Raw genomic sequence first — 13,987 nt, forward strand, 5'->3', positions numbered from 1 at the left:
GCATGCCTCTATAGGGAACCCAGAATCCAAATACACAGGGAATTCTTAAGTAAAGGGGGGCTGCATTTAACAACAGCAAAACTATGCTCAGTACTTCCCAAAACACAGACAGCCCTTTCCGATGGGGAACTGCATTAATAAAGCTTATCTATGGTCTCATCAAAGCCAGACCCCATTAACGATAACAGTAATTTTACCTCGTTCACAAGAAAAACAGTTTTCAAATTAAATGTATCATAGGATGAATAATTGATGTACAAAAGATCATACAGGAGGTGAAGTATTCCCTTAACACAGAAACAACATAAAATCAAATGTACCTTTTTTTTCACCTCCTCAACTTTGCAGGCATCTGAGCTGCCAGACAACTGAGCGGACGTTTGGTGACTGCCTGCTGCAGAGCGACAGAGACCCTCATCTTCCTCTGCTGAACCCTCATCTTCTCCCTCTGAGCTCTCCTCCTTGATGCTCTCCAGTGTGTGCCGCCGCTCCTCCTGAAAGCCAGCGCCCAGAGAGTCGCCCCCCAGAGCACTGTTCAGGGTGTCCATCACTTCCTGAAGCACTGAAAGGTCTTGGCTCGTGGAGACAGTCTTAAGAACCTGCAGCAGCTGCAGCTGGATGTTTGGAGCATCGGACTTCTCTGTCTTTTCTTCGACTTTCTCTTCCTGCATTATCAGTTCTGAGCTTCCTGTTTCTTTGGTCTTTACACTGAGGGCGTTTTGCTTCAGCAAATCCATGAGAAGGTCTGGGTGACTGCTCTCTATAAGTCCATGAGCTGTGTCTTCGTCATGACAACCACCTTCGTCTAAGGGTTGTTGAGTATTCTGAACGACTGCAATGGTGCTTTCAATGTCTCCAGTTTGTGCCTTTTGCAAATCACTGACATCAGCCCCTTTTGTTACCATTTCCCCCTCGTCATCCACACCTGTCCTTACAGCATTAGAAAATACTGATGAATCTGAAGAGGTAGCATCAGATGTAATGCAGCTGTCTGACAGGAAGTCTACCTGGGGACGCTCAGAAGCACACACATCTAATCTTTTTTCCTCTGGCACAATATCAGATCCAAACTCTACTCCTGTTATAGTTTCAGACTTTCCTGACACATTTCTACCAATATCTGCATTTTCCGTATCACTTGTCTCTACTCTGTCTACTGTCTGTGCATTTCTTGACACAAACATCTCTTCAGTGTCTCTGGTGACTGTGCAAATGTCCTCATGTTGCCTCTCTGTGCTTAACTCAACACCCTCTGCAGCACTGTGCTGTGAGCCTGACAAATCTTCATCAGCCAGCTCTGTTTCAAGTGAAACTCTGATGGTAGTTGGAGTGTCGCGCTCTGAATCTCCTCCATCAAAACACTTAAGATTGATAGTGTTTGTTGCGGTGACTTCATCGGAAACAACGGGCGACTGTGGAGATCTCTCACCAACAAGCACTCTCTGACCATTTGGAGAGCAGCTGGGCTCAGATCCAACACTAAAATCACTTTCTGAATGAAGCGCTGCTCGCTGAGGTAATGCGATTCTGCTGCCATCTTCTGTAATGTTGCTGTCATAGTTACCATTACCCCTGGATTCTGAGATGACTGCACCTTTGACTGACTCCCTGGGCGATGAGTAATCTGTATTTGGAGTTGGCTCGCCGTCCAAAGGTGACTGAACTGCACTCCTGTCATTCTCCGTTGTGCTCTCCTCAGTCAACGCATTACCATGTGATGAGGACACGTCTAAGTCACTCTCACTAAATGTCTGATTTCCCACTTGGGCATCATATCCAGCAATGGGGAAATCATTATCGGTGGGTGAGCTGTCAGATTTAGAGTGATTAATAGAGGTGGTGTGTTGAGTCTGGCTTTCTGGATCAGTGGAGGTTCTGTCACTCAAACTAGATGGATGTGGCGGTGTAGTTGAAGCAGAGTTTTCTCCAACAATAGCCGTTTCTGTCAGGCAGCTATTGATTCCACCCTGTGAGTCACTGTCTTCAGACTGTAAAGGTGATTTGTCAACGTGATGAATAGACAGAGCAGTCACCGAACTCCGTGAGGAGGGTGAGATCATCAGAGACTCGTGGCCACTAACTGCAGCAGGGGAATGATGTAGGCAATTACTCATCTCTCCTACATTTCCTGTTGTCTCACAATCTACCTTTGTATCTCCATTCTCGCTGTCTGTCTCTCTGTTATTAGCGTCCTCGCTGGTCAGATCGAGCACCATGACAGCAACCCTCCTCTCAGTCTGCGTGGTTTCAGCTTCATTATTAATTAAACGCAGATCATGATCGTAGGAGACAGAGTGAGTGCAGTTGTCTTCTGGGTATATGCTGGCTTCAGGCTCTAAATAGACATGTTCAATCTCAGACTGACTTACACTAATGGTGCAACCAGACCTCAATAGGCTCTGCTGTTCCATTACACGGAGAGCAATATTTGAGGATATGGATCCATTTGACACAGACATTGTGTCCTCTTCACTTCCTGCAACACTTCCTTTTTCATCTGACTGTAGGTCAAGTATTTTCAGTACTGTTGTCTCATCGACTATGCCCTGACTGAGAGCTGCCTCCAGGTCATAATGGCTCCCTAAGGGGACATCTACCCCTTCATCCATTTGTGCTTTGAGTAGATGAATAGCAGCACCTCGTTCATTTTCACTCTCCATGTCCTCAGAGCATAAAAACTCATCTTGGGTCATATCTGTACCTTCTTTATCACTACAAAGTGACTCCACATCGTAGTATGGTAGTGTTTGACGGCTGGAATTTACTGGAGACTCAGAGTCGAACATCCTTGACGGTGAGCTAATATTTGTTTTGTTTACAGGGCACGAAGTGTGAAGGACTGACGTCACTGGAAAATATGAAAGATCTTCACTACCATCACCTCCGACATCAATCTGGGAACTATTCCTGCAAATTCTGTCAGCAAATTCATCTGATTTTGTCCAATTTGTGTTGTTTTGACACATGATGTCCTCCGCTACACCAGACTGTGTAGCGTCCATGTCAATGTCATCATCTACTAAAAATTCCTGTTTTAGAGCCTCTTCATTTGCGTATGTTTTCTCACCAAAGCTAATTCTTCCATTTTCTGATGAAATAAAATATTGAGGATCAAATGTGTGTTGCGTGTATTCCATTAATTCCTCTTCTTCCTCATTTATGTGCAGCTGTATCTCTAAATCATCCTCTTCTGAAAGATCACTGACATTTAAAGTCAGGGAAGTTACATTTTTCTCAGTGTTTTCAGAAAATATTGGGTCTTCAAGAAACATTTTAATCATTTTACTCATCTGTTTATCAAGAATCAGGACCCTCTGCCCTGACTCAGGATCTAAATAACTGTTTAACATCAGGTAGGAGATGAACAGCTGCTTTGCTTCTGCTTCAGTAGGGATGTTATCAACTTTTAAGCAGCTTGCAGCATGATGGCATCCATCAACTACGAGTTTTTTGTACATAAGCCAAGATGAAAACTTCTCATTAAGGTGATCAGCGTCAGGAAACACATCAGGAATTTCCACAGATTTCAAAATATCCGCTGTGTAAGTGTCAATCAAACCGTTTTGAACGGCGGAGCTGATGTCTACCACCTCTGACATTTCTGGAATGTAAAAAGCTGCTATCTTTTCCCGATTAGTGAACAGAGTGCTGGTGAACTCGTCTGTAGTGATTTGTTGGTCGTACTGAAATGAGGTGGACACAGTGTGGATGCCACCAGAAGGAGGCAACACGAGTCCAATAAAGTGCTGCTGATTTTCAAGCACAATGAGCGTGCTGCTGGATCTCATCAAATCACATTGAACTGCTGCATCAACCTTTAGCCTATCTCTCATAACATCCTCTGACCCTGCCTCCTGATCACTTAAACCATGACAAAAAGACCTCAGAGTGTTAATACCCCTCCCTGATGTCAGTGATTTATTCTGGCTGAGGCACTTTAATATCAGTCTGTTGACCTCATGGGGTTCAACGTCCTGCACGGGCTGTTCGGCACCACTGGGATTCATCATATCCTGACAGGTCTTTTGCTCCTGAAGAATCTCTGCATAGACAGAAGCAGGTATCAAACCACTCTGGAAAGCCCTCTCCAGGGTCAGTGTGTCCCCTGTGTAGCACACCTCCAATCCATCACCAACTTCTTTGACCTCGATCATCTTGATGATCAGGTCTTCGCACGTGGCTCCTTCCCTCGCTGCTGCTATGTCAGAGAGCGACACAGAGGAGGCATGGGAACTCTCTACACACTTGCTGTCTTCCTTTAACTTTGGCAAGCAGTTCAGGTTGGATTTATAAACGAGATCTTGTGTGAAAGCGTCGTCCCAGTCCAGACAGACACGCGGCTCAGGCAGGAAGAGGTTGAAGGTCACAGGTTTGACCCCAGTCATCTGATCGATCGGGCCACTCATGGGTCCAGTCCCGAGCCTCACATCACTGGATTTTAAATCCTAAAAAAATATAAATTAAACAAATTACTGAACTGATTTCAGCATAAAAATCTGTATAATCAATTGTGTGCCGAGTATTCAAAGCAAGACAAAATGTGTACTCACCACCAGACAAACATGGGCATGTTAAAACATCATGTGCACAAGTGCAAGACTGCATCAGGGTTGCAACAGGAGAGCGACGGATAATACATTTAAAGCTATCATGCATCTGGGAATGCAGTGTCCAGCATCTTGCAAAAAGAGGGTAGTTAGTCACATCACATACTGTAGGTAAAGGGTTACGTGTCATATCTGTTATCCATATTAACAGTGGTGAAATGTCAGACCTCAGCTGGGCGACACTAAACATGTTTACAGCATACTCTGATTTTCTGGGCTTCAACTGTATAAATTCAGTTTTCACTCCCTAATGTAAGAGACTAAAAAGAGAGGAACAAAAGACAGCTGCTCACACTGTACTAAGGAGGAGAGGAAAAAGGTTAGTCATGCAGTTGAACATCAGGTGGCACTGTTTTCTAACACATCAGAAGACACAAACGCAAACCACTCAATAGAAGTAACAGCGTAGTGTCCAACCTCTTCTGCAGAGGTTGTCTGATCTGAGCAGTGCTGGGAGAGTTCACTGTAGGCCTGATTGAGCGCCTTCAGCTGCTCCTGAGCCTTTTCTCGTTCCTCTTCTGTCATTCTGAAAGACATAACACACAGAATGAGGCTGTGACTGTAAACAGTGGAAACAGTATTGTGGATGTTAGTCACAGGAGCTCGACCTACTTGTCACTGTGTTTGTTCAGCATCATCTGTGTGGCTCTCAGTGCTTCTGCAATTTGTTCCTTCTTAGTGACCATTTCCTCCACTGACACCTACAACATCAAACAGTGGCATATTAATACTTTATATGTAGTGAAATTATTCCTCTTTACTTCACAGGACTAATCATCATAAAATATTGCACACACACTTGTGCTGTTTTGAAAGATAAATTTACATTTTTCCATTGACTAATTTCTATAAAATATATTAATTACTGAATAAAGACATGCTGTGCACTCCAGTGACTAGATTCAGTGTAAATCTCCCTACAAAATAATGCCATCCAACAAACAGCTATGTAATAAATATTAACTTTGTCAAACTTAAAAGTTCAGTACGTGTCACATGTGACTCTATGGTCATTTTCAGGCTGTTATTTGTGGTATGATTTATGCATTACTTATTCAGTCCCTTACATGGAGGGACAGAATATTAGAAACACGTTAGGAGAGGCAGTTTCATAACTTGGAAAAAATTTAAGGCGAAAAAAGGGTAGTCCAAAGCTATCATTATTACATTGTTATTGTTGGAATTGGAATTGTATTTCTGTGTTTGTTTGCATAATGCAAAAGAAAATGTAAATAATAAACAAAAGAATTAAAATAAAATAAAAAATAAATAAATTAAATTAAATTAAATTAAACTAAATAATAACATAAAAACAATTTATCAAACAGGCCTCACTGACATATTTTTATGTGTCCTAAAATCATAAAAAAAAAAATCTAATGATAACAATCAAACATCTTATTTATATTGCTGCATTGTATTTCAACTAAGGTTGTCATATTTACAAAAATAAATAAATAAATAATGTTAGTGTAATGTTATTGCTCGTGGCCCAGATGACAGCACAACTGCTTACATATACAGTGTGCTTTTTAAACCGTTTATTGTACACAGTTCAACTCATCTCTAATCACTGATCTGAACTGGCCACAGAGATATAAAACAACCTCTACATAAAAAGCAACATGTAAAACAAGTCTCTAATTCTCTCATTTTTGGTTACTGTTATGCTCTTGTTTTAAGTGACTACAGTAAATGAGTAATGATTCCTGTAATTCATCCAGCTTCCTGTAATTCATCCAGCTTTTCTCTTTCCTATTTTCTTACATTACATAAACCATCAATGATTGACAACCCATCCCTTGTGAATCACCAAACAGCTTCTCAGCACTATTCTATCACTTTTACAACACTATGTGAAATACAGTACACTTAAGGGACATTTCAAATTTCTCTCAAATTCCAATTTAATAATGTCAGCTTTGGACCGTCTGTATACTACACCATGTTTCAGTGTTAACCCAGGGGCATAAATCTGAAATGTATTTGATATTTTATTAATAACCTGTTGGGCTGATTCAATTTATTAGTCACTGACGTTCTGAAATGTGAGTGCTTGTGCGACTTATACATTTGGTGGTACTGAATCAGTTGGAGGTGACTGATATTACCAAAAATATCTTGAAATCCATGTAAGTCATGCTTTTGTGTGATAAGATAAAGTAATAACGCCCACTACCTATTATGTGAAATATATGGATTACATGAATCAGAAAGTAAAACAGTGTGTTTTTATTAGAACTCAAACACTGTGACAGCAAAAAGGCTGCAATATCATTTTGAATAGAAAAATACTCTTCACCATTAAACCAAAGCATCTCTAATGTACAACAAATATGTGGCAGGATATTAAAACACCAGAAAACACCACAACAGTACATACTATATTATTTACCTGGGGCTTATTAGAAGTGTCTGTGTTGGCATTGCTATCTGTCAGAGCATTCGTGGCATTGTTCGGGGTCTGTTTCACATTGGACATCCAGTGCAACAGTTTGCTAACTTTATCACCATGCTCTCTCTTCTCCTCATCAACAGATCTCTACAATTTAAACAGATGGGTTTTTGACAAGATGGTTAACTTTGTTACAAAAAACACTGGAGCAAGGAATCCTAAAAGGAAAGGGGCATTGCAAAAATACATTTACAATCAGACTAAAAACAACAAAGCTCAAGAACTAGTGTTAGTTGCATCAACCACTGTGTTAAAATGTATAAACCAAAACAAAAAGACATTCAATAGTTAAGTCGCTGTAACTTTGCAGCCAAATACAAAACCACAGGAATTTGCTGCTGTTGTTTTTATGCTATGGACAAGCATATATTTACAAATGCTTATTACTTATACGCCCAAACATAATGAAATGTTGATTTGGCTCCAAACCCATGACTTTTTGTCGCCTCTAGTAACCTTAACCCCGTGTGGCAGTCGTACACGCTCCTTTCAAGTGCCTCCCTGAACGTGATTCTTCTCTTGGTCTTTGGACAGGTGAGGCTTTTGGTGTGGAACCTCTCATCTTTAAGTGCAGAGGCCGTCACTTTGTCAACAAGGCCGCTCTGAATGACTTCTTCGAGTGAGACTCTATCGTGAGTGTCAGGGCTTATCAGTCCCCCAGTCAGGAGCTGGAATTCGATACAGCGAAAACCGACATCCTTTGGGAGGAGATTTTCTTGAATAGCCTGGGAGATGGACAAAGTCTTTGAAGTCTTGGGGTGAAGGATGCCGTTAAATATCTGCTCAAACTGTTGGAGCTGTTGATTCAATGCCTCATCTAAAAGACCTCTTTTGAGAGCCTCAGCAAGACCAACTTTCTCCCCTGAAGAAGGGTCGCAAATACCTCCAGTGCAGGCCTGAGCCTCCAACAGCCTTAAGGCAGAGATTCTGTCAGTAAAGCCCTGTTGAAACCCCTGAAGCACAGAGAGCCTCTTCCTCCGCGTGACGTCCCAGAGACCAGCAATGGGGCTGTTGATATCTTCCACAACGACCATCCTTGAAAATATGATGTCTGCAATCTCATAGATGCTAAGATCCCCACTGCCGTAGCTTTCAAGCTCGGATATTTCAAGAAACCTCTGACTGAGAGCAGACTCTAGACAAAGCTGTCGGCCACCTTTGACATCGGCAATGATGTGAACTGTGTTTCCACTGGCGTCAGAGGTGGACTTTTCTTGCCATTCACTCTCCTGCTGTGACAGAAACAGATACGTCCTCTTGTCAATGTGTCTCGCCTTGAATGCCTCATACGCTGACATTTCAATGCCGCTGCTGCTGCTGACAACAGACATTCTGTGAGAACTCGTGGGCGAGGTGTTTGTGAGATGCTTCTCACCGAACGGGAAGAGAAACACACCACCATCAATGTCATAAAGGCACTCCTTCAGTATATCAGAGTAGTATGCTTTCAGTCCACTGTCGGGGTTGTGGAAACCTTTGGGGTTACTGACTGGATCGTACAGACCCTGTAGAGTCTCCTTGTTTAACAGACCCTGATCAACAGCAATGCTAACTGGCACCCTGACACCAATCTCTGGGTTGATCAGCCCTCCAGTGGCTACCTGGATCTCAAGAATCTTCTTGCCTTTGTATCTATCAAGAACTCTTTCCTGCATTGCCTGAAACACAGACAGCTTTTTGCCTGCATGGATGTAGCCGCTAACAGCTTTCTCTGCCTCTATCAGTTTATCTTTCAGGCCTGTCTCTACAATACCTCTCTCCAGAGCCTCCGCAACTGAGTATGTTTGCCCTGTGGACAGATCTGTAAGGCTTCCTGTTGCAGCCTGAGCCTCCAGAAACTCAACAGCGTACGTCTTTGCTAAGAAGCCCTTTTCAGCAGCTTCTAGGAAGGATATCTTTTTCTTACTTGACTCCACGTAAACTCCAGCAATAGCAGTTGGTTTGCCAGTGTACTGAGCGAGCGATGCTTGCAACTCTTCCATTGTGATGTGACCCATCTCAAACTCACGCCAAACCTCTTCATCCAGGAGCTTGTACTTGATTAAGGTTTGAATACTTGTGCTGCTTTTGAGTTCTGGGAGCTTTTGTGAAGTTGAATATATCGCACTCAGTTTCCCCTCGCTGTCTGATGTGTTTACAGTTTCACGTAGTTCTTTGATCTGATACATTCTTGTCTTAATGATGCTACGTGTGTCACCAGGCTGTTGGTCAGTGAGTCCACACAAGGCCATGTATCCATGTGTCGTCACAGCCATGGGCTCATCAGGTTTGATTTGGCTCTTATAGGTCACACTTTGCACGTCTTTTTGTAGGAGAGAGGGAGTTTGGTAAGTAGAGCTATTCAAGATATTCTTTGTTGGCGAATCGTGGATGCTTTGGCTGTGAGTGACTTCCATTTTATCTTGTTTGACTTGTTTCACTCCAGTGTTTTCTTTCTCCATTGTTGCCATCTGTAGATGTGACATTGGAAGAACTTTTAAGTAACGGAAGGCTATACTTCACTGTTTCTGATAGCTACAATTGCTACATAGATATTGTAATAAATAGAAAAACAAGCAATTTGTAAAACTATATTACATTTTATAAATATAATACTGTGCTGTGGTAATGTTGAACTAACTTCATCCATACCTCTGAGGACACTTTCATTTTGAGAATCTCGTCCTCCAGGTTGCACTTTGCACACTCATATGAGGGCGCCATCTTCTGCCTCGCCGTGTGTTCTGTCTTCAACAAAGCCGTCTCGTTGTCCTTGACATATTGACGACTGGTTTCAATGATTTCCTGTTTGTTTATCCTCTGGTTTTCAGTCTTCATCCTCACCTCGAGCGTCAAAAGCTTCTCCTGAAGAGTTTTCACCTCTTTGACGTACGACTCGATTTGGTCCCGGAGAGATCTCGCTTCTTTTTCCCTCAGTGTCAGTTTCCACTCACTATCTGTCACCCTGGCTGCCTCGTTTGACTTTTCATTGCAGAGGCTTTGTAGAGCGCTTACTTTCGTGTTGAGTCTAAGTCTGTCTTCCTCAAGTAGGGCAATTTGTGATTTTGCCTTTGAGAGGTCATGTTCGAGCTTTGTTCTTTCTTGCTGCAGTTTGTCCAGTTTGATCTGCTGCTGCAGCAGTTGATCGGATTGTGGCTTTGTCTCCACAATGGTGTGATGTACTGTTTTTATCTCTTTGACTTCTTGTTTGAAATACTTGTTCAGCATCTCTGCTAACTCTGTTCTATGTTTTGACTTCCCACTTTCACTTGATATTTCAGACTGTAGTAAAATAAGTTTTTTCTCTATTTCAGTCTTCACTAGCAACAACTGCCTCTCATAGCCCTCTTTTTGAAGTTCTAGTTTACTCTTCAACTCCTCTAGCATTTTCTTGCACTTCTCAAGTTGCTCTTCCATCTGCTGGGACCTCTGCTGAAGTACAGAGTTTTCTTTCTGCTTTAGTTCAGCCTCTGTTTGGGCGCGCTGCAGCTTTTCTTTCAGCATTCTGACTTCAGATCCCAATGTGATGCTTTTCTCTAGCACCTCAGCTTTCTCTTTCTTAAGGATCGTATTTTCATGTTGCAGATTTGATCGGGATTTGTCAGAATTCGACGCCACTTCTTTCATCGCTGCTTTATTTTTCTGAAGCTCAGTCTCCATCTGCAATATTTTTGATTCTTTGGCTTTCCGCTCTCTGGTCTCTTTCAGCAATTCATCTTTAGTTCTTTGTAAGGAAGAGTTGAGCTCTGAGATTTTAGCATTTAAGCTCTCTATCTTCCTGTCTGTTGCTCTCTTGTCGTTCTGAAGAGAATACATCTCCTGCTTTAGGGTTTCTGTCATTTTCTCCGAGCTGCTAGTTAACCCTATAATGTTGTGCTTATGTTTGAAAAGCTCATCTTCTAATGCCTTGACTTTATTGAGATGTTTTTGGCTCTCTACAGTTTCTTTTTGCAGTTCTGCATTTCTTTTCTTTAGCATTGTGTTCAGATCATTAATTTCAGCATTTTGCCTTTGGATCTTTTCATTTGCAGTATTTTGCTCAGCAAACGCTGACTTCAGCTCTGATTTCAGGGCTGTTACTTCTTTCTCGTAATTGTTAATTTTTGAATTTAGTATTACGATTTTCTGCTGAAGTTCGGTCATTTTCCTCACCTCCTCACTGTAATCCTGCAGTTTCATTTGAAGCTCATGGGAGGTCTGAGATTTCTTATTTAGCTCCTCCTCAATGATTTTAACCTGCGATTTGGTGCCCTCCGCCTGTGACTTAAAGATTTCAATTTGCTGATCCTTGCTGTCGATTTCCGCCGTCACCTGATCGAGTTTAGCTTTTACGTTCTTCAGATTCTTTTCCATCTCTGTATTTATCTGTTTCAACTCATCTACCCTTTTCTGCAACTGAGAAGTGAGTAATTCACTTTTTTGAAGTTCTGTTTTGAGGTTTTTACACTGAAGCTGCGACGCCTGCTCAGATCTCTTTATTAAGTTGTTTTCGTCCTTAACTGTCTGAAGCTGCTGTTTCCAGCTCTCTAACTCACTCTTTAAAGACTTGATCTTTTGTTCAGAAAATGATCTGTCTTTTTCCAGTGACTCTGCTTGGATCTGCAGACCTCTAATATCACTGTCAGACGAGGCATTTATCCTTGTCAGCTCGTCGCATTTGAACTTCAGCTGATCTACTACTGCTTGCTTGGAAGCTACCTCTTCTTCTAAGTTGTTAATCTTGTGAATGTTTTCCTGCTCCATGGAGTTTTTCTTTTGCAGCTCTCCTTGGGTGATCTTCAGCTGCTCTTTCAGGCCTTCGACTTCAGTGCTTTGGAAAAAGGCGTTTTGTTCCAAGGAGGATTTTGCTCTTTGGAGAGATCTGATTTCCTCTTGAAGTTCATTGATTGATTTCTTCTGGATCAGTGCTTCCTGCTGGAGATCCTCCGATTTCTGCCTCATGTTGTTTCTGTCAGTCTCCATGTCCATCTGAAGTTTCTTCAGTCTGTTGTTGCTGTCATCCAACAGCTTTTTATAACCTTGTGCTTTCTCCTCAGCCACCTCTGCCCTTTTCTGGATCAGGACTAGTTCCTCTACTTTCTGTTGCAGGGCATCCGCCATCATTTTCTCATTTTCTCTGACTGCAGCTATCTCGCGCTCACTGTCGACCTTCAGCTGTCTTTCTACTGCCAAAAGCTGCTGAGCCAGATCCTTTACTTCAACCTGAACACTTTGCACTTGTTCCTCAATAACCTCCTCCACCTTTATCTTTCTCTGAAGTTTGGGGCTCTGTGTAAGATCTTGGCCATCATTAGTTTTCTTTAAGAGCTCCTCGAGTTTCTTCTGAGCCACTGACCACTTGGCCTCGGCCTGCTCAACTAACTGTTTGGTGTGACTTAATTCCTCCTCGCTGGCAGCTTTGTCTTTCACCGCTATTTCTAACTTGGTGCGATACTGATTAATGTCGTGCTCCAGCTGTGATTTCTGGAAGGACAGATCATCAATCGTCTTCTCTTGAGTCTCTATATCTCCTTCCAACTTCTCCAGCTGTGCTTGTCTTTCAACCAGCAGAGCCTCCTGTTCCTGGACCCGTTGTTTAAGTTGACTAATCTCTAATTCCCCTGCAGCTTTTTGGAGCTCCGCGCTCTCTGTCCATTTTGTATTCTCTGCTCTCTCAAAAGCCTTTCTGGTCTATAATGCAAAAAAATTAGTCATCCACTGTTTCACTTTAAATTAGAAATTGTAAAATAAATTGCATGAATGTTTTACGTCTTACAGTCTCTCCAGGAATTTGCAAATTCAAGACTGTGTGATTTTTGAGTTAGTCAGAAATGTTATGGAGCTTTAAAACTCACATTTAACAACAATATGTGAGCTTGATTGTAGATGATCTTAAAGGGATAGTTGGAATCTTTTGGAGTGGAATTGTATGAGGTACTTATCCATAGTCAGTGTATAACATACAGTAGATTTAGTCTTCACACCCCCGGTTTGGAGTAACAGGCTGGAGTCTGACATGGAGGTGTGGTGCAGCAACAAAACATTAAAAAACATTATCAGTTTAAGTGCTGTAATTAGAATATTTTCATCGCTTTACCTTGCCGTCAGACAGTGATTTCTGATGGGGAACTGAAGCTTTTGTATCGCTGTCTTCAAAGCCAGACTTCATTGAGAAAAACAGTGATTTAACATCACTAAAATCAGGAGCTTCTGGCTTAGAACTGCCTGTCAATTAGGTTGTTTGTGTTATTGTGTGACTTTGGCATTTAAAAGACTTAGCTCAGATTCACCAAATTCGCAAAATAACACCAACTAACTACCTGATCAAGGCAGTGGTAGACCAGCAGCTCCAGTGTTCAGCAACCAAAATTACTATTTTTGTCAATGCAGTCTGGCTTTAAAAAGAGCATACATGGATATGACTCCAGTTCTCCATCCGAACAGGCTGCCTGACAGAAAGGTAAAACTGTGAAAATCACTCACAATATTGTGCACACTCAAACTATAAGTGATATTTTTCGGTGGGACTTTTTCTTAGTTGGCTAAAATATGTTTTGCTGCTGACCCCTGCGCATAGCAGTACACTGCTTAGCTTCTATGGTGGTATTCCTGCTGCTTCTCCAAACCGGGGGTGTGTCAACTGACATCTACTGTATACTGCAACCCCACTTCAAAAGATCAGAACTATCCCTTTAATAGCACTTGTCACTGATTTGATCACTGCACTTCTGCCTTTGCCATACTTGTGAAATACTACACAAACTCCTGGAGAAGCTTGATTTTCCCACAGACAGGCCCAATGAGAAAGACTTACTGTCAAAGAAAAAAAAAAAAAAGAAATCTCTCCTCCCAGCAGATCACCATCGCCAGCAGTAAGTTGTTACTGTACTTGCAGACATGAACCGCATTTGCACATTTCCTTTGCTTCTTTTGCGCAATGAAGCAAATGTCTTCACTTGTAATGAGC

At 42.0% G+C, this 13,987-nt stretch overlaps 1 protein-coding gene across 27 annotated transcripts in view; it reads right to left on the minus strand.

Moving 5' to 3' along the window:
• dst (dystonin) overlaps positions 1-13,987 on the minus strand; it is a 140,151-nt gene that overhangs the window by 57,590 nt on the left and 68,574 nt on the right. For 26 of the 27 annotated variants that reach the window (XM_078160562.1, XM_078160561.1, XM_078160578.1 and 23 more), the window contains 4 exons: positions 7,003-7,149; positions 5,220-5,308; positions 5,025-5,133; positions 321-4,445 (listed from right to left, as the gene is read on the minus strand). In XM_078160562.1, coding sequence (XP_078016688.1) covers positions 321-4,445; positions 5,025-5,133; positions 5,220-5,308; positions 7,003-7,149 — 4,470 coding nt within the window. The remainder of the gene's footprint in view (positions 1-320; positions 4,446-5,024; positions 5,134-5,219; positions 5,309-7,002; positions 7,150-13,987) is intronic. The other variant, XM_078160581.1, reaches the window with a different exon arrangement.

This window comes from Epinephelus lanceolatus, chromosome 17 (assembly GCF_041903045.1).
Source record: "Epinephelus lanceolatus isolate andai-2023 chromosome 17, ASM4190304v1, whole genome shotgun sequence".
Taxonomy (NCBI): domain Eukaryota; kingdom Metazoa; phylum Chordata; class Actinopteri; order Perciformes; family Serranidae; genus Epinephelus; species Epinephelus lanceolatus.